Here is a 21,096-nt window from a genome sequence, read left to right as displayed (position 1 = left end):
CAGTGGGGGGTGGCGTGGAAGAGTTCGAAGACTTCACCAGTTAAAGCTGTCACTCCACTTCTTGCAGGCATTTATTCACTGCCTGCCAGCTAACATCTTAATCAGGTAATCAAAAGTAAAGGAACTAAAGATGTTGATCCGTAAAGTTGGCCTAACAAGGTTAATGTCCAGAAATGCGTTACCAGGGTAAAATCTTAAATGATTTTGATCAAAAGCTCAAAAAAGAGAGTGAAATTAAAAAGCTCAACAGTGCAGCTCACAGAAATGATTTACGCTGGAGGACAAGCAGACAAGTGAAGAGATGTTAAAGTATTGCTGTTAAGCATCATAAAGTTTGGATTCTAGAACAATGGAAGAAAGTCCTGCTATTGAAGGCCAGATTACCCTCGTTCCAGTGGATCTGCAGGCAAGACTGCAGATCCCAGCGAAAAGGTGATATGACATTTATTTAAAATCATCTATCAAAATGCATTGCAACAAAAATGAAATATAAATACGCATCACAACAACAACAAACGTACGATGCTAAACTTAAAACACCCACGAAAATTATTTTGCTTGTCAGATGTTGTACAGATTTCAAATCGTTTTAATAACATACAACAACTTGACCAGTCATACCAGTTTAACAGGAGCCAGTACTTTGATCTGACCGTGCATTTGGAATGTGTGAACCATTTCAGTCAAAACCTCATTCATGAGGAAATACGCAGTGAGTTTTAAAGGACTTGTGGTTTTCGAAATCTAGATAAGAGCAATTAATTTGATGCTGGAATGGTGGCTGCATTCATCTCATTTCCACATTGACTGAACCTTGGCTTATGTAAGAACAGGGGATGCAATGACGGCATGGGCAAACACCAATAATGAAATTATATGATAAAATAAATTGCGAAAGAGTCCAGACCATAATCCCACAGTGCTGGAGAAGAGTTCACAGCAGTAATACGTCTCTTCCACCTTCACTAAAATTCATGATCTCAGGAAGTTTGGAAATTTCCCCTCTGAGGGACTATTAAAGGATTTCTTATCTTATCTTAAGTTTAATTTTTTACCAATTTTGGAACCAAGATACTTTAGAAACACCCGTGCTTTCCTGAAAAAGTTGCTGGTGACATTAATCATTGCCAGTTTCTCCTTAAGAACCCACTAAGCGCCGACGGTAACGGTGACTCAGTTTTGTCAGCACAATTTCAGGAAGCTGAAACCAAATGACCTGAACAGAAATCAGGTTTAACAGGTTTTACCCTACATGCAGCTTTCCACCTCCAATAAAATCGGTTTATTCTTCCGTTAGTTGGTATTGATGTCATCCCGAGCAGATGAGTCAGACTGAAACATGAGGGACAGGTAATGAGGCTGAGCTGTATGTGCTCAGGAATGATCACAACGCACAAAGACTTTGCCAGACCTTTCATACCTTCCTCACGGGCTGTTCCAGTCGTTTTTTTCATTTCATATATCTCAAAGTAGGAAAAAACCACACTAGGGCTTTATTCCTCTCAAGGCAGGGCCCACTGCATTGTGGCGTTTCCTGACAAACACCATCTAAATCCTAAAAAAAAACTAAAAAAAACCCCCACTCGTCACATAAATAGCATAGACTTCACCATATGACAAAGATAACCCCTATCAATCAACAATTCACTATCAATGACTTGTCAGGCCACTGATAAAAATACTTAAAAATAGACCAGGGGTTGGAGAGAAGGGCAGCAAGTAAAAGAAACTATGAAGGAGAAGGAAAGTGTTACTCTTAAAGCCCGAAATGTGCATCTCCTCACAGCACAGTAGCCATTTTATATTATGATGAATTTAACTCTGTCCAGTGCAAACTTGAACACCCCACTGTGTAAGGACAGAACGCCAGGTAATACAGTAGGATTAAGTGACTCAGCTGTTTTTATTCTTTTACTAGCTGCCTACTCTGATGCGAATGAGAACATCATTATTGGTTGTATTAAAATGACTTTAACAGGCAAGACTGCAGATCCCAGCGAAAAGGTGATATGACATTTATTTAAAATCATCTATCAAAATGCATTACAACAAAAATGAAATATAAATACGCATCACAACAACTACAAACAGTGCAAATGTACAATGCTCAGCTTAAGACACCCACGAAAACTCTTTTGCTTGTCAGATGTTGTACGGATTTCGAATCCTTTTAATAACATGCAAAAACTTGACCAGTTATACCAGTTTAACAGGAGCCAGTACTTTGATCTGACCGTGCATTTGGAATGTGTGAACCATTTCAGTCAAATCCTTATTCATGAGGAAATACGCTGTGAGATTTAAAGGACTAGTGGTTTTCAAAATCCAGATAAGAGAAATTAATTTGATGCTAGAACGGTGGCTGCATTCATCTCATTTCCACATTGATTGAACCTTAGCTTTAATCAAGTCTGAACACATAAGCTTCCAAAAAGAAGCTCTGGTATATTTTTATCCTCATAAGGACGTAAAGAAAAAGGTCAAAAACCAGTAATCTAGATGAAAATGGAAAAGAAGGTGACATAATATTCTCTTTTAGATGGCTCTAAAATGATAGATTAACGTCTAAGTAATCACGCAGCTTGCATTTTGTTACACACAAGTTTTGTCGTTGCTCACGGCGTTCCAGTACCATCTTAAGCACAGATTCAGAGGCTACAAGCTGCACCGAGCTGCACGGCTCGAGGAGGCGATTACGTTCTGCCTTCATATTATGTTACCAAAATAGTCTGTGCTGAAGGCAGATGGGGGGAAAAAATGCAAAGCCACAATCCTACACATTGTTCCACTGACTCCTCTTGCTGCTGCCGCTGATCCTTAACAATCTGTTCCTCTGACATGGATCACAACCTGGGGGAGATGATGTTACAGGAAGCCGACACTCCTAGCGAGATAGTGCTGCTCCATGGTGACAGCTCCCTCCTCACCTTCTCTTTGACTGCTTACCTGAAGATTGAGAGAAAAGAGGAAGGGATGAAGGGAAGGGCAAGGAAGGCGGGTGGAAAACTATCCCGTTCAAATCCTAGTAAAGTTTTCAATATTTCTATACACAGCATTTTAAAGGTTTACTCACTGGACACCAGCCCTAAGACATAGTGTTGCACTTCCTCCTACTCTGGTTGCTTGGCAACATACGAAGGCTCTCTCACTACATTCAGCGGTCCGACTTGTCCTGCCTGAGTATTTTCTATCCTCTCAAAATTAAGGGACAATAGAGGTTCCTGTCCTTGTTTGCACTGGACGGGTAGATGGCCCTGTCAGCAACACAAACGCTTCTTTAATCTTTCTGTAACCAAGGGAGTATCTTTGTTAGTTATTGCCCTTGTGTATACCGAAGGTGGGCCTGAAGCGACTCTGCATCATTGTGTGGCATGTACGAGAAGAAGAGTCTATAAAGCAGGAAATATTAGACGGATGTTATACAGACGCTTGACAGACAGAGACTCCCTTCAAGTGAATATGAAGATTAAAGACTATAAAAGAAGCAGGAGTCCAATGACCGCTATAGATGCTCACAGAGGAAATGTACTTATGCTGTTTTGCGATACGTATTCTCTTTAATACGCTTTAAGCTGAACTATGACTTCAATAAGTGATTTCCCTCTTAAGGCAACAGACGTAAGACACTTGCCAGATCTCATAAGACTCGAAGGGAGGATGTGGTGGCTTTGAGTGAACATTAGGTGCTATCACAAGCATTTTTGGTAAGAGCGCTAGGCGGAAGAGCTGGAGATAATCGCTCATAAAATGCGATTAAGATGCATGAGCGCATGGCGAGATGCTATCATCAAGCTAAGAGCACCAGATCTTTTCTGGAATAAGTCAAGTTGTTTAAGTAAGATAAGAAGTTGACAGCTAATAAAGCTTTTTCTTTGTACAAATCGAGCTTAATACAGTTTGTTTACCCGTTTTCTGTAAATGATCTCTTAAATAAAAAACGATGAGAGTTCGCCGTGTTGTTCGGTTTACACAACTTGCCTTATGTCTTGTGCTGATTTGAGTAAAACAAATATCACTTCTTCTGTGTATTATCTATCAAAAGTAAATATATTAATCATCTAAGGAGCAAATAAAAAAGTAATTATTTTGGCCTAAATAAACTCCGACATCTGCTTAGTCTACATAAGACTGTCCAGTCATCCTCATACTTGCAATGGCTACAGAATCCTTGCAAACCCCCTCTTTTCCAACTTTTACAGAAGAAATTAAGAAAGAAAATAGGTGTGTACACACTGAAAATATACTGTTCACGAGGAGCTGAAACCTGATCAGTGTTGGGAATTAATCTTAACCGTTCCTTTTTGTTAACTGACTATTGTGTATCGTCACTTGCAAAACACTGCTATCGTTTGAAGATAAAGTTATAAAAGCTTTAAAACAATTATATGCCACATTAAGTTACATATTTCCAGTTACAACACTGTAGCTCCAGATTTGAGCTTCAGGAAACTAGAAAATCATTGGTCATCTTCCAGTAAATGTCACTTTTGCTGATTGGAGAAGTGTTGGGCTTTGAGGATAGCTGTTTAAACAAGCAGTCTTTTTTTCCTACTATTTAAAAAAAAAAAACCCAATATTTTCTAGACAGATTCAGTGAGGTGAATCTTTTTGGTGACAGCTCATTGTAAAAGTGCAGTGAATGTGACAAATGCAAATAGGCGTCTGACACATATAGCGTGAGGACAGTCAGAAAGAGAGTTTATCAGGAAGCTGAGCATCAGGGTGTGAATGTACAAGAGGAACAAAGTTATGATGCGGTTTGTGAAAAACACTAAAAGATGTTTGACAATGTTGTACAAAAACCCATCAAATGCTCTTTAATGTTTTCTCTCCAACTAGGTGAATAACTGGACTGAAACTGAGTCTAAATTACCAAGAATAAGGCTTGAGAAATGATCCAGATTTCAGTAGATTTAATTAAACAATTGCATGCAAAAGGGTCAGAACATACCGGTAGGTGTCAGGTGTCTCGATGCAGAATGACAACGTAGCAAAGGAAGCATAATGATTTTAAGGCACAAAGGATGATTCATTCTTACGATTCGATTAGACAAAAAACCTCTTTAAGGTCTGTGTTAATCTTTTTTTGAGCAGATTACCAGTCATTACACTCTTGGGCCAAGCCTGTTATTTTGCTGCTCTCAGCAGTTTTGGTTTAATCAAGTAGCCAATTCTGAATTTTCCATCACAGATAATGATGCAGAAATGTCAGTGAACTTCATCGCTTGTCATCTGCCACACCAAACCAGATTACCTTGTGATTGTGTCAACTTAGTGTTTTCTATGAGGGTGATTAAAGGGAAAAAGATTAACCAACCATAAAGATTTAGCTTTTAGTGTGAAGTTTTGGAAGAAATGTTTCAAAGGGGACACTATCATGTAGAATTGAAAGTTTGGGGGAATTTTTACTTTGCATTCTACTCCAGCATTTTTACTTTGTCACTTAGTTTTAATATACGTAAAGAAATGGGTCTGAGACGGAATCACAAGCGTCTTATGTTTACTCACACTGCTTTGCTACCAACTTGATTTTTCAGAGAACCACTGAACCTTTTAAATCCCGGCTGGCTGTCCTCCAACATGACTGGCAGTAGAGTAGATGAAGTAACCAGGTGGGGTCAAGATGTGCCAGTACTGACTGCTGGCTGGGACTGATTTTCTCAGCTCTTAGCATATGCTTACCTCCACTTCCCCCTCCTCGTCCCGAGGAGCTGGCAGAACCAGGACAGCTGCTCTGTTGTGGCTCTGCCTGTGAAAAGTGTGGTGCCAGGCTGCGATCCCGGTGAGCACCGTTGTGACTGACTGGATTCTCAGGGGTGCGGGGTAGCTTGGACCGGGTTTCAAAGGGAGAGATGTAATTATCACTGGGGAAACGTGGAAAAACAGAAAAAAGAATAAGAAAATGCTGAGTTACATTAGTAGTGATAATGATATGGTGTCGTTGTTGTTATCACGCCACCATCATGTTGGAACATTAACATGGGATACTGCGGATCATGAGCTCTGTCCCTTTCAATCATCATATTGCTGCAGGTTCATCTTTGTTTCATCACCAGTGAATCTAGGATTAAAAACTGGGCCCATTTAGATGTTTTGTAGCAAAATATGTTTGATGTTAGGAGGTGTGCCTTCTGTATTTATTTACACCCATAAAGGTCTGATTTTATTGCAGAGTTTGATAACCATTTAAATACCTTCCCAGAAATGACTTGGTTAGAAATTGTGGAGTGCTTTTCCTTCAAAATCTAAACAATTTCATCATAACATACTTTAGCTGTCCTTCAGGCGTGTTGGTGTTGCTAAGTTTAACAGTTTAGCCACTACCTCAGACTTTAATGTAGTGACAGAGTTGGATTTCACATTTGTATCAGAGTTTATTCTCTGAACAAAAGGTTACCAGCACAAGTACAAATGAAAAAAAAGTATGCATCCTTTTTTGTTGGCTGCGGTATTGGTCATATAATGTAATGAAATTATGTAAAAAGTTACGCCGAAGTGTAACCGTAGTCTACACCTACATAAATAAAGGCTTCATCTCTTTTCTTTTCTTGCAGATGTACTTTGTTACTACATCAGCTTCAGTCAAACAGCAATGGTCCACCTTTCCTAATGTCCTTATTAGGCAGGACTCATATGACCTACATCCTGTGTAGGAGATACATACATTTAAAAATTCATTCTTGCATTCTTGTTACAAACTATCATTGGGTTAGATGTTGCATGAATTGCCTTAAGTCCTTTAAATCCTATCTATAAAGTCAATAGGAGATGAGCAACATAAAAACATGTTTTCTACATCACTATGAAATCTGAATCAAAGTAAAAGTAGCTAGTCCCCATATGTATGTATGTATGTATAACATTCACTTACACTGTGTGTAAGTGAATGTGAAGAATGCTGAAGAAGTGTTTTTCCAAAATGTGTTTCCATTTGTCGAAAAACAAATTGAAAAGTATTAACCTTCTATCCTGTCATCTGCAAGAGTTACGTTTCTCAGTTTGTATCCTCTTTAAAATGAAAGTCCTTTTCCCTTGACTGTTAAAGTCTTTTAACACAGACCAGGTTGAAATGAAGTTGTTCAGTTCGACTCGGCAAGATTAATTTTGGAGGGGTTTTAAATGTCTAGGGGATGAAGAGAGGGATAACTAATGCAGTTTCCTGGACATTTATTACTGTTGGTGGGATTTAGGAGTCAAGTTCCTCTGGGATTTAAAAGGAGAGGAGAAGCAGGGGAGGTTTGGCTGAATGGATCTCTTTGTGGCTGCTGCTAGTTTAAACGCATGTCACAGTCTCACAGACCAGCTTGGATGTGCTGAGTCACCCAACAGTGTCCAACAACTCTTGCCAACTCTCTCCACGAACACACAAACATACACATCTTAATTATCTACAGTAATCTGGGCAGATTTTTCTGCCTCTTTCTATTTACATTATGTAATTATAGCCATAATACAAGAAATACTAATAGATAAAATGTATCTCATATTGGTTTTGATGGATGAACTTTTTATTCTTCAATACAATTTTCACTTTTTTAAGTCATTCACGTTTCATGATTTGTGTAACACCCCGTATTGTTAAAAACTGTCAGGGTAAATGCAGATCAAACAAACTATGGATAATATCACTGATAAAATTGTAACTTTATTACTGCAGAAAAAACTATTAACTTAATGTGTCTTGTGTTATCATGTTATAAAGTTCCTTCTCAACTACAGCTGCATAATAATCCAACATGGATAAGAGAAACAACAGGTGCATTTAATGGGTTAATGTACCTAATAAAAATGAATACATTGCTGTTATTGCAGATAAATGTAATCTGTCGGTGGTTTATAGTAGCTTTATCTTTAAACTTAGTGCTACCTTTTTCAGAAGCCATGCGTGAGATTTTCAGTTAAAACTAACTAACTTGTTAAGTTCTTTGGAAGAAGTTCTTTGTTTTCTGCGTGTCTTGTCTTGGCAACTCTGTGTACTGGTGTGAATACATTTATAGGAATAACTGCACAACAGAGATGTATTTTTGTATCTGTTTGGAAGATACTTTGCATAGATGTTTACTTTCACATTTTCAAACTCAGACTGACTTGTGTTATACTCACTAAGCAGCAGAATCATGAAAACAGGCAGAGCCACATGTCACATGTGTCTGTGTGTGAAGTGAACATTTGTGTGTCACTTTACCTGGCAGCGTGTCCATTTTGTTCGTCCTGGGAACCTTTTCTGGCTCCATCTTCATACACCCCGTCCAAGTCTGAATCCTGGGAGAAACGCCCACACTCCGAGTCTGAATGAGAGAAAGTGAACGAAAACCGAGACTAGAGTTGAAATAAAACCACAATACCTGTTTTTCTAGTTACGGTATAGGCGAAACCTGACCACAGTCATTTAACACTAGATTGTTGTTAAATATTAACATCAACATGAGCACGATCTGTTACCGTGGTGACATTTTTAAAGAAAGCCAAAATGGACCATAAGCCATTTGGTGTTCATTTTGAGTCTCTACCCTTAAAGACTTTTTAGGAAGTTGCTGAAGCTTTCTTGTCTGGAAGTGCTTTGTGATCACTGCGCAGGTTGGACACCACTTCAAAAAAGTTCTGTATGCGCCGCATTATTAACAGGAGGCAGAAAGGAAATGAAATTGTTCCAGAAAAATGCACATATGTATGAGTATCCTAACCACAGACGTACAGCCACAGCATTTTCTACAGAAAACAGGTACACAAAGCACGCACCGATGCTGTGACGGAGGGAGTCAACGGTGCCGGGGCGACTGCCGGGGCGACTGCCAGAGCGTGTAGGAGGCCGCGAGTTGTATCGGGAAGGAGGGAGGCTTCCTTCCTCGCTCTTCTGTCTGCTCTTGGGATATTCCCTGTCCCTGCTGCTCTCACATCCATGGTTGGTAACTTGGTAGTCACTATGAATACAAGAACAAAACAACATGCTGCTTTTCAGAGTTTGTTAAAAAAAAAAAAAAAAAAAAGTCTGATTGTTCTCTCGTTGATCAGAGCTACGTAATCAAGGTTCAAGTTACTGACTATTAAAGTACAGCATGTTTAAATATAAGTTTAGAATGACCATTATTGATCCCCATCGGGGGAATAAAGCCGCTGTTTGACAATCTGATGGCAGTGGGCACAAATGAGCATCTCAAGCCCTCTGTCTTGCTCCTGCGCAGGGCGAGTCCATGACTGAATTTACTGCCCAACTGCCACAGCTCAGCATGGAGAGGGTAAGAGCGGTTGTTCTGCATGACCTGATTTTGTTCTTCATTCTTCTCTCAGCCACCGTTTCCAGACTATCCAGATGCAGAACAACCACAGAACCACTCTTCCTCACCAGTTTGTGCAGCTTGTTGGTGTCCCCAGTCTGGATGCCACCAGAAGAGGCCGCGGGCCACCAGCCTGGTAGAACGTCTTCAGTAGTTAATGCACACACAGAAAGATCTGAGTTCCCTCAGAGAGAACACTCTACACGGTCCTTTTACTGTAGAGGGCTTCAGTGTTGTGGGTCCAGTCTAATTTGTTGTTAATATGTAACCCCAGATACTTATATGACCCCACGCTCTCTACCTCCTATCCCTGAATACAAACAGGGACAGGTTAAGCCGAGGACACACCAACCCGACGTCGGCCGCTGTCGGCCGACTGCTGTGTCGCCTCGCGTCGCCTGTGTCGGGCTGGGTCGGGCTCAAAAAGAAGCACTTGGACACACCGCAAAGACGACACCCAGCGGTAGTCTGTATTCACTCAAAAACAAGGGGAAAACCGGAAGCTCTGGGAAGCCGTAAACAAAACAAATATGCTTCATATTCACGCCACATTTCCACACCACTCTCGCTACCACAATGCGTAAGAATAAAGAATTGGCACTGGCGTTGTCAGCACTCGGCCTTCAGCTTGTGGAAGAAGAAAAGAGGAGGCGGAGGCGAAAAATAAGAAGAAACTGCACTACATGGGTGAAATCATGGATACAACAGCGACAGGCTCAAGGAGCTTACCCGAACCTGTGTCGAGAGCTGGAGATGAATGAAACCAACGATTTCAAAAATGTCGCTCGGCTTTTCCCTGTTCAGTTCCACGCTACCTGAACAGCCAATCACAGAGTGAGCTGTTTGACCGACGGCCGACGCCGATGCGACATGTCGCATCGACTGAAAAGCTGCTGACGGGAGGCCGACCTGTGGCGACGTGTGGGACACACCGGGAAACTAGGCCGACAGACGCGCACCGACGCTCATCGACGGCCCGACGGCCGACAGTCGGCATGGTGTGTCAGGGCCTTTAGTTAAAGCTCCTATCAGCTCTTTGGCCTTTTTGAAGCTGAGCTTTGGGTAACCATCTGGTGCTGCTGACCACAGCCGTCCCCTCAAGCTGTGGTGGACTGGTGAGGTTGTTTATGATACGGGCTGTGGTGCCGGGGTGCAGGTACATCTCCTGTAGCTTTTCTCCTAGCAGGGAGGGCTGGATGGCAGTAAAAACCCTGGAGAAGTCAAAGAACACGACTCTCACTGTGGTTTCCTACTTTTCCACAGTGCCCTGTGCATCATATAGATGATGGCATCATCTACCCCTGGGGCCAGAGAAGCTGTCATGGGTTTACAGGTGCCACAGAACCACTCTCTCAAAGGTGGATGATAAAGGTACATTTATTGATGCTTTCTTGTTTTCAGGGCTGTCATGTTGCATCTCAACTGCCAGTTCAGGGTGGAAGACAGAATATGAGAATGGTCTATTGTCAGTGTTTCAAGTTTCAATTTACTTCTACTGACTTAGTTTTCTAAAGTTCAGGCTTTGCAATGATGTATGCAAGTGAATCCACTCTTGTTTTGACCTACTGCACTAGTTTTAACAGTACGAGGAACTTCAGTATCTGAGTGGTTGAACAACAAGGGAACCACAATCGTTGTCAAAATGGTCTATATGTGAGACTATAAGCCATTTGTGCATCTGTAAATCAAGAAAAGTAAGCAGTATCTTCATCCAAATCTACATTTTCTGGTACTTTGCAGTCATATGGAAATGCTTACATACTGTTATAATGCATCACTCATCTTTCCTTAAAAATAAAACCAAAAATTGAACACTACAACATTTCTTAGTAATTTTGTTGCCGCTTTATCACAATGACAAATCAAAAAGTGTGGCATCACAGGAGGGAACCATGATTTGGATTAAGCTTACCCCATGCTGACATTACGATGAGAACTCGGGGTGACTGGTCGTTGGAGGGGCTCATCCACATTTGGCTGTGGCAAAGGGGTTGACCTCCTGATTGTTTTTGCCATGTTGGTCATAATCTACCGGATACACAACATTAACATAAGTAGCATGTTGGCAGTAAAAACAAGATGGGCATGCATATCTTTTTAATAGGTTACAAATAAGACCTCATATGGAAGATAAGTACAAGCATCACTATTTGCCCGTGTCCTGATGAAGTGAAGCTATCGACTGATCAACACCTTGTGGTGAGTTGGCTCCGGTGGTGGGAGCACCGACCGGTACTGTGTATGGAGGGGATGGTGCTGCTGACCTGGGCTAGGGACTTTGTGAATCGGTGGAGGGAATACTTGAGGACCTCCTCAATCCCAGCGAACATGACTTCCTATGAGGAAGCTGAGCGTTCAAACTTGGAGGTAGGCTCTCCTATCTGTGGGGCTAAGGTCAACGAGGTGGTTAAGAAGCTCTTGGGTGGCTGAGACCCTGAGTTCCTTAAGGCTCTGGATGTTGTGGATTTGTCTTTGTGGACATGCTTGTGCAACATTGTGGGACAGAGTCTCTGGATTGGCAGACTGCGGTGGTGGCCCCCCTCTTTAAAAGGAACCCTGGCTATTAAGACATGTAGGTCTTAAAAGATAAATGTTGGTATCAATTATAACTATGTGATATAAAAAACCTTTTTGATGTCTTCGTTTTTATGAAATTTGAAAATATAAATTTAACTCGTAGGTCGCCATTGTTGTTTACACCGCAATGCATTCTGGGCAGTGACGTCACACGGTTGCACCTGCTGGCCCCCGTACACTGTTGTGACTGTTCAACGAGATAATCCAGAGGATAAACATGTCATCTGTTCAGCCATTTCAATTTGAACCCGAGCACAAGGTCAAGGAGGAAGACAACACTGAAAACATATCTCAAAACGAGCCAAATGAAGACCAAGAAAGACGGGATGAGGCGACAGTGGGACAAAATCCCAGCAACTGCGTCTCAATGCAAACAGAGGAGGAGAGCGTTTGCTGTCAAGAGCTCGTGTTTTTGTCAGCAGGTGTTCACTTTAAGCTATTATGTGATAAAACGTATTCCAATATCAATAATTTTGGAGATTATTAGCATCCACCGCTGTCCCTTTATAAATCATTAGGACAGTGGCGCCGTCAGGATTCAATTTCGTAATAGGCACAGAAACAGTCCGTCCACTGCTCTATACGGCTAATTTCAGGGTCCCACTCGGCCTGAATATTCCACTATCCATTAGGGAGAGGATAGGTTGGTTGGCTATTCAGAGTTCAATAAGTATTTCAAAGATCTTTTTTCCTCAAACAAAACTTTGCAGTGACAAATTGGATAAGGTGCGCACGGCGCACTACACATGGTGACATTATTATGCGCATCAGAAACACAGATGAAAACATAAGCATTATGGTGTCAGCGCATCAGAAACACAGATGAAAACATAAGCATTATGGTGTCAGCGCATCAGAGACACAGATGAAAACACAACTAAACATTAAAGGTGACGGCGCACCCAGAAACAGATGAAAACCCAGCTAAACAGGTGGCGGCGCAACAGAAACACAGATGAAAATGCAGCTAAAAACATTAAGGTGACGGCGCACCTACAAAAAAGTAAAAAAAAAAAAAAAAAAAATTACCGCACCATACAGCATGAACTATAAAAACACCATAAAACTCGGATAGACTAACAGACCACACGTTTCAACTAGCAGATAGCCGATGCTACAATAAAAACCCCAGCCAGATCTGGCGTCATTAAATTAAATAAAGATGTTCTTGCCTATTTGACGCGAAGTCTGCGCCTCCCGTTTCGTCAAAGTCCCGGGCCAGTCCCCTCAGCCTCTGGTCTGTCATCAAACCCAGCACGTAAAAATAAATCCTTCAAAAAAAAGGGTATGCACAGTGCGTACAGGATTCCGGCTGGCTGCGCCGCTGCATTAGGCCTATATACAGTTTAATGCACTGGTAAGATGCGCACGAGTTTTATCTTTTTTTAAAATTTTTTACTTTTTTGTAGGTGCGCCGTCACCTTAATGTTTTTAGCTGCATTTTCATCTGTGTTTCTGATGCGCTGACAGCATAATGCTTATGTTTTCATCTGTGTTTCTGATGCGCTGACACCATAATGCTTATGTTTTCATCTGTGTTTCTGATGCGCTGACACCATAATGCTTATGTTTTCATCTGTGTTTCTGATGCGCTGACACCATAATGCTTATGTTTTCATCTGTGTTTCTGATGCGCATAATAATGTCACCATGTGTAGTGCGCCCTGCGCACCTTATCCAATTTGTCACTGCAAAGTTTTGTTTGAGGAAAAAAGATCTTTGAAATACTTATTGAACTCTGAATAGCCAACCAACCTATCCTCTCCCTAATGGATAGTGGAATATTCAGGCCGAGTGGGACCCTGAAATTAGCCGTATAGAGCAGTGGACGGACTGTTTCTGTGCCTATTACGAAATTGAATCCTGACGGCGCCACTGTCCTAATGATTTATAAAGGGACAGCGGTGGATGCTAATAATCTCCAAAATTATTGATATTGGAATACGTTTTATCACATAATAGCTTAAAGTGAACACCTGCTGACAAAAACACGAGCTCTTGACAGCAAACGCTCTCCTCCTCTGTTTGCATTGAGACGCAGTTGCTGGGATTTTGTCCCACTGTCGCCTCATCCCGTCTTTCTTGGTCTTCATTTGGCTCGTTTTGAGATATGTTTTCAGTGTTGTCTTCCTCCTTGACCTTGTGCTCGGGTTCAAATTGAAATGGCTGAACAGATGACATGTTTATCTTCTGGATTATCTGGTTGAACAGTCACAACAGTGTACGGGGGCCAGCAGGTGCAACCGTGTGACGTCACTGCCCAGAGTGCATTGCGGTGTAAACAACAATGGCGACCTACGAGTTAAATTTATATTTTCAAATTTCATAAAAACGAAGACATCAAAAAAGTTTTTTATATCACATTGTTATAATTGATACCAACATTTATCTTTTAAGACCTACATGTCTTAATAGCCAGGGTTCCTTTTAAGAAAAGGGACAGAAATGTGTGCTTGAATTACAGAGGGATCACACTTTTCAGCCTCCCTGGTGAGGTCTATCCATGGGGACTGGAGAGGAGGGCCTACCTACCGGATATAGTCAAGGGGCAACTTTAGAAAAGAGCCTCCGTTAAGACTTTTGCTCACATGTCTGGGTAAAGTTTGACAACCTATTTTTTTTGTTAGAACAAATCTATAGAAGGAATTTTAGGGGTGTTGTCATCTTGAATTTTTTAGCTGGTGACCACTAGAGGCGCTAGAATATTCAAGTTCTCAATTCAGGCATATGGTCAGTTTTGGTCAACGTGTACAATTTATATGCATAATTGTCAAGATTAAAACATTGTATATCTAAGGAAATAGATAAAACAATAGTAAAAAAGCCTTTATGAATCATTTTGTAATATTTTAGCCAATATTGGATAAAAAATATCACTTTTTTTATAGATAGTCAGGGGGCAAACCCTAAGATTGATAACTATGCTCACGCTTCTGGGTAAAGTTTGACAACCTTATTTCTTTGTTAGAAGGAACCCCTAGGAGGAATAATAGGGGTGTTGTCATCTTGGATTGTTTTGCTGATGACCACTGGAGGCGCTGTAACATTCAAATACTCAATTCATGCATATGGTCACAATAATGGTCAAAATGTACAGTTTATATGCAAAAGCTTCAATGTTCAAGATTTTATATTTAGGGAAATGGATAAAACATCAATTGAAAAACATTTTTTTAACTGTATTGCTATATTTTGTCCAATATTGGTTAAAAAATATGACTTTTTTATAGGCGTTTTGAACACACACATAATAAGCATCTTTTTTTTTTGCATTCTAACTAGTAATGGGATGTTATGCTAGTTGAAGCAGCTAGGTAGCTAGGCAAGCTAGCAAGGCAAGCTGGCTAGAGCTCTGCACCATGCTTTTTAGGGCTTCACTTTCTGGCTTGACTGAACGGAATGATGCCAATGATTAATTCTCCAGCGCCTGACTATGATACACTTTGGACAGTATTAAAAAACTGCCATAACATGACCAACAACCTATGCCAAAAGTACACAGTCAGTGTCAGTGGCACCATCAAAAGTGTGAGTGGATACAAAATATCACTTTTTTATAGACGTTTTTGACACAGAATTTCATAGAAAATGTGTTTATTCACACTAAACAACAGAAAACATCTTAATATATGTGGGTCCAGTAGCTGGTCTCCTTGTTTGAGAGAGGGGAGAGCATGTCAACTCGCTGGTTAATGAAAGACATGATATCTCTGGAACTGGTCAACAAGTTTATTGACATCATCATGATCCCGTTTGACTCTTGATGGAAGACAGTCTTTATGGGTATCTTCACCATCCTCATCCTCATGTGTCAGTCCAAAGAGTGATCTTGTATCCTCTGCCAGGGAAGCACGTTCATTGTAGGTGATGGACCAGCGATTTCTCGCACTCTCATTTCTTGTGATGCCCACCAGTCCTCCAGCAACTTTTCCTGTTTTGTTGATGTGTTCAAGGCGAAGGTCAAAAGGCACCCCATTGAAGCTATGCTTTGTTTCTTTGGCAACAAAATCACCATCTAGAAATCCCTGGTAGACCTCTGGTGCTGTGTGTGCCAGATGTTCCATGTCTGCAATGAATACAGTACCCCATCTTGTGTAATGAGTGTGATCATAAGCAGCGAACCAGGGCATCATGCTCTTGAATGCTGACATGTATAGTTTCCAATCTCCACACCTAAGTGCCCGTGTGAATGCCAGGAGAATAGACACGAGCTCCATGTATTGTCTCCAGAAGGTGAAGGTAGGCTTGTCTTCATTGGCCTTGTCAAACTCTGCAATGAGATTCTGAACCTTACCGACTTCCAGCAAAAGCTCCTCATAGCATGCTGCAGCTGTTTCAACATCTCCATTTCTTATGTGCTCTGATAGTGCACCTGCCAGCTCCAAGCACCCTTTGGTGATTGTGTATTCATTGTCTTCCACCCATTGGAGAAAGCTTGGCCACAAGATCTTCCAAAGTGGTTCAAAGACAAGTTTGTGTGCACGGGCTATGCGGTTCCATCCCTTTCCCATCATGATATTATCTGCTGTGTTCTTCCCAAACACACCGCTTTCCTCAAGGATGTCTCTCAGCCCTGAATCGGCAACATGATGGCCAATGACCTTTGCAAAGTTAATTTGCACATGGAAGCCACCCAAGAGGATCACCATGTTCTTACACTCCTTTTGATGGTGCCACTGAAGCATCTTTGCTTTACAATAAAGCTGCTCATCAAATGTTATGACTGTGTACTTTTGGCCTAGGTTTTTGGTCATGCAGTTTTTTAATACTGTCCAAAGTGTATCATAATCATGCGCTGGAGAATTAATCATTGGCATCATTCTGTTCAGTCAAGCCAGAAAGTGAAGCCCTAAAAAGCATGGTGCAGAGCTCTAGCCAGCTTGCCTTGCTAGCTTGCCTAGCTACCTAGCTGCTTCAACTAGCATTACATCCCATTACTAGTTAGAATGCAAAAAAAAAGAAAAGATGCTTATCATGTGTGTGTTCAAAACGCCTATAAAAAAGTCATATTTTTTAACCAATATTTGACAAAATATAGCAATACAGTAAAAAAAATAATTTTCAATTAATGTTTTATCCATTTCCCTAAATATAAAATCTTGAACATTGAAGCTTTTGCATATAAACTGTACATTTTGACCATTATTGTGACCATATGCATGAATTGAGTATTTGAATGTTACAGCGCCTCCAGTGGTCACCAGCAGAAAAATCCAAGATGACAACACCCCTATTATTCCTCCTAGGGGTTCCTTCTAACAAAGAAATAAGGTTGTCAAACTTTACCCAGAAGCGTGAGCATAGTTATCAATCTTAGGGTTTCCCCCCTGACTAATAGTTGAATCTAGCAGTGGCAGTGCACAATGTTCCTTAGATTTTGGGGAGGACGAGCTATTTCAGGACCCTTTTTAATTAATTAATTATTAATTAACATAATTCATTGAAATCATTTTTGGGTGCTTTTATACTTAAAAGGGGCAAAGTGGCGTTTGTATGTGCATTATCTTGTTTGAAAATGCAGATAAATTGCCCTCAGTCCTGAAATTCAAAATCACAAACTCAAAAACTAGCAGTTATCGTTGACCTAAAAATAAATGAGCTGTTACCAAAAAGATTCACTTCACTGAATCTGTCTATAAAAAAAAACAAAACTGAAAGAAAAGAAAAACAGGCTTGTTAACAATTAATTTTTCATGGTAGATAAAGTTTTCCTTTGTTGTTGTATCATGTGCTAGATAGACAATTGCAGTGGCTGCTGAACTGGTTCTTGTGTGTGTATTTGTTTTGCTCTTACTCCCAGGTACTCAGTCGTGAGAAGACTCTCCCCAGACAGTTCGCCGTGCTGAGGTTGAAGAACTTCCTCTTTATCTAGGTCTGTCTCCATCAAGTCTTCCTGTAAAACAATGACTAAGAATAAATCTATGGTTGCCATTATGTTTCAACATATCTGACACAATCCATTCTACTTTCTCTTTGACTTGGCGGCACATACCAGTTCCCTATTATGGGAACTGTAAAAGGATAGAACTTCCAACAGGCCCCAAGCTAAGTATCACATGCAATGGAACAAGGACACGCACATCAAAGAAAGCCTTATGCAAACATGAGAAGGAGAATACAGGGTCAAAAAAGATATGGACAATTAATTTATTAATCAATCTCTGCTGTTCAATCATTGGTGCATTTTCCAATAATGCGCTTGGAGACACGTCTGTGAAAGTGATGGATAGTGATGAAGTGCTTTGATGATATTTCCCGTTTATGTGAGATTGGAAGTTGTATCAAGAATTGATATGAACAGTGGAAAACATGGCATGGTGGATGTAAACAGTTGGAACTGTCACTAAAACCAGGGTTGTGGTCCTCAGGGGCCGCTGTGCTGCATGTTTTAAATATTTCCCTGCTTCAAGACACCCAGCTCAAATTAGTGGGCCATCGACAGATTTGTGCAGACCTTGATGACAAGCTTATGGTGATTCCGTCAGGTGTGTTGAAGCAAGGAAACTTGGAAACCCTCAGGGATCTAAAAAAATGCAGGACCGTGGTCCTCGAATACCAGAATTAGACCTCCTGGAATATGTAAACTTACTTAACAGTAGTTTTTTATTTAAAAAAAAAAACATAACAAAACACAAACAAACCCCAACAAATTCTTATTGGTGTCGTGTTTGTCAGGATTAATTTGCACTACAGCACTAGCAATACGCCACCTCCCTGGTCACTGACCAGTGCAGGAGAGGCTGAGCAGCACACAAAACTCAATGGCATTCTAGAGTTTGAGTTTTTCTGCATAAAAAAATAAAATACAACCAAAACCTATTTTTATAGGTAACAATACTGAGTAAGAAAGTTGAGACATGACTATAAATCTATGTAAAGTTGAACAAATAGTATGATAGCAGATGAAGACGTTTGAGGCCTTACGTCATTGTCGTCCTCTTCATCTTCATCATCTGACTCTGGTCCCTCTTCTTCAGCTGGGACGACAAATGACACAAAGATATTAAAGAGTCTGTAAACATTTTAAACTATACATTAAACCATAATCCCAAAAGACATTTAAGAGATCTATATTATGTAAACTAGTGACTGGATTTAATGGTAACTTAAAGGTGGATTTCTTTGAGCATGATTATACAATATCAAACTTAATGATTACCTAATTATGTTTTGGTCTCTTAGTTAATAATGCATCAACTGGAAAAGTACATTTGACCTCACTAACCTGAGTTTAGTTGTTTGATGATGAACTCAATCTGTCTGTTGAGGTCTGCGTTTTCTTCCTTGTTGTAGCAGCGAAGAATCTCCTCAACGCTCTGAACACATGAGGGAACAGATTCACAGCAAAAGCAGAGAGGACCCAGAAACCTCAGGGACATGCTAATATTCCACTTGGCTTTTGCTTCAAACAATATTTAAATGTTCATTTAAGTATAGACTAACAGTTGGCTGTGTGCCCATTTTTAGACTTGACAATAAATTAAATTATAAATAAGTTATAAATTATAACTGTGTTGTCTTTAAATAAAACAGTTATATCTAGTGTGTTTGAAATTATCTGGTCAAATTTGGGGACATAACCAGTACATCAACTCCACATCTTATGGCATTTAAGCATGTACTATTTTTTTTTCCGGTCCCAGTTAATAAATGAAAAAAGATATGCAGCTCATTTCCTGTATCTTGGACCTGAACACTTGTTTTCCTCTCTGTTTGAGTACTGATATAAAGGAAGACAAAAGTAGTGCAAAACACTATCTGCATCTGTATCCTCCAAGCAGCTTAAGGCATTTCTTTTATCTCACCATCTCCCTGGCTTCCCGTCGCACAGAGGGAATACACAGGATACTGTACAGGGCTCCATTCACATATGGTCGGATCTAAAGAAAACAAATTGATATTAACAAACATAATCTCGTCCTTGATCTTCAACACACATGGCAACAGCAGCAATGACCAAGTAGAAATCAGGAAATATGAATATATAAAAAAAAAATCATGTTCACATTTTTTTTTAAATAAATAAAAAATAAATAAATACATTTTAAAAATAAATTGTATGTATGTATGTATGTATGTATGTATGTATGTATGTATGTATGTATGTATGTATGTATGCAAAGAGAGCTTAACATGCTATGAGGCTTAACTACACTTATAATAGTTATTAAGGTGTAATTAAATGAAATTCTCTGTCTATTGAGGGTTTTATATGACAGGAAATAAAACCTTAGAACTGAAGGAAGGTGTTATCTTTCAACAATGCTAGGGAAAGGGAGTGCCAAGGTGTCAAGGTGTCAAGGTTCTCTTGACGGGTTGTACTGGAAGTAATTTCACTGTGCCGGGACACCGGGACGCCGGGACGCCAGCTCACTGGCAAATAAAGCTGTAATCTAATCTAATATATCACCATTTCCGTGGTAATCATAACACAAAGGCCGCTAACCTGAGATGGAATATCATAATTAAGATGGCCACCTTGAGCCTATGTGACCCCTTACCAGGGACACGAGACAAGGTACCTTTGGAAATCTGTTATATGAGCACAGGGAGCATACAATACCTAGTGGAACTATCACAGAAAAAAACAAAACAAAACAAAACAAAAACCGATCAGTAGAGATGCCTGGAATTAAGACAGTGCTTCCTCAGAAATAGAACAAACTCTTTATACCTAAGACCCAAACAATAACCTGCATCTACACAACATAAAAGTTCCTGTTAGTGCATCACAGTGGCCGAGAATTAGAAGAAAAAAGTCCACAATATCAATGTTATGCCTTTCAAGTAATCAGAAATCACGCTGGCATAATAAAATGATCACAAGCCATGAGTGTCAAGACAAGGAGGCTCCTCAAATTGCATGTAGGACTTAACAGACTGCACACCTTATACACTAATTTAAATATGTGGTCTATCTGAAAGGGTCTAAAATGCTAAAGTGGCCGCAACTCAAAACCCACTAGCCTCCCCGAGTATGATCTATGGTCATTCTTTAAATATGTTCACCTCGTTGTGACCGCATGCTGTGGTACATTAAATTAATAATATTTATTTATTTTTCTTAATATATGTTTTATCCAGTGAAACATCCTTGAGTATGTATTGATTGTAGATACAACTTCCATGTCTCTGTGTGAAAAGATGTGCGAGTAACCTCGTGGCTTTCATGTCCAAGGAGGTCAGTCAGAACCTTTAGCACTTGCTTAGCGTTCTCTGCACACTTCCTTTTCCCTGTAAGAAA

The 21,096-nt window shown here is 40.3% G+C and overlaps 1 protein-coding gene across 2 annotated transcripts in view; it reads right to left on the bottom strand.

The window, feature by feature from the left end:
• Positions 1–2,000: 2,000 nt before the first annotated feature.
• Positions 2,001–21,096, bottom strand: part of LOC133458509 (lisH domain-containing protein ARMC9) — a 29,684-nt gene continuing 10,588 nt past the window's right edge. For both annotated transcript variants that reach the window (XM_061738479.1, XM_061738480.1), the window contains 10 exons: positions 21,010–21,086; positions 19,658–19,732; positions 19,078–19,168; positions 18,777–18,829; positions 17,647–17,745; positions 11,188–11,303; positions 8,740–8,921; positions 8,186–8,288; positions 5,683–5,864; positions 2,001–2,946 (listed from right to left, as the gene is read on the bottom strand). In XM_061738479.1, coding sequence (XP_061594463.1) covers positions 2,924–2,946; positions 5,683–5,864; positions 8,186–8,288; positions 8,740–8,921; positions 11,188–11,303; positions 17,647–17,745; positions 18,777–18,829; positions 19,078–19,168; positions 19,658–19,732; positions 21,010–21,086 — 1,001 coding nt within the window. In that variant the 3' untranslated portion in view covers positions 2,001–2,923. The remainder of the gene's footprint in view (positions 2,947–5,682; positions 5,865–8,185; positions 8,289–8,739; positions 8,922–11,187; positions 11,304–17,646; positions 17,746–18,776; positions 18,830–19,077; positions 19,169–19,657; positions 19,733–21,009; positions 21,087–21,096) is intronic.

This window comes from Cololabis saira, chromosome 13 (genome assembly GCF_033807715.1).
Source record: "Cololabis saira isolate AMF1-May2022 chromosome 13, fColSai1.1, whole genome shotgun sequence".
In the NCBI taxonomy this organism is placed as follows: Eukaryota; Metazoa; Chordata; class Actinopteri; order Beloniformes; family Belonidae; genus Cololabis; species Cololabis saira.
Note: the sequence above shows the minus strand (reverse complement) of the source record. Positions and strands in the feature narration are given on the sequence as shown.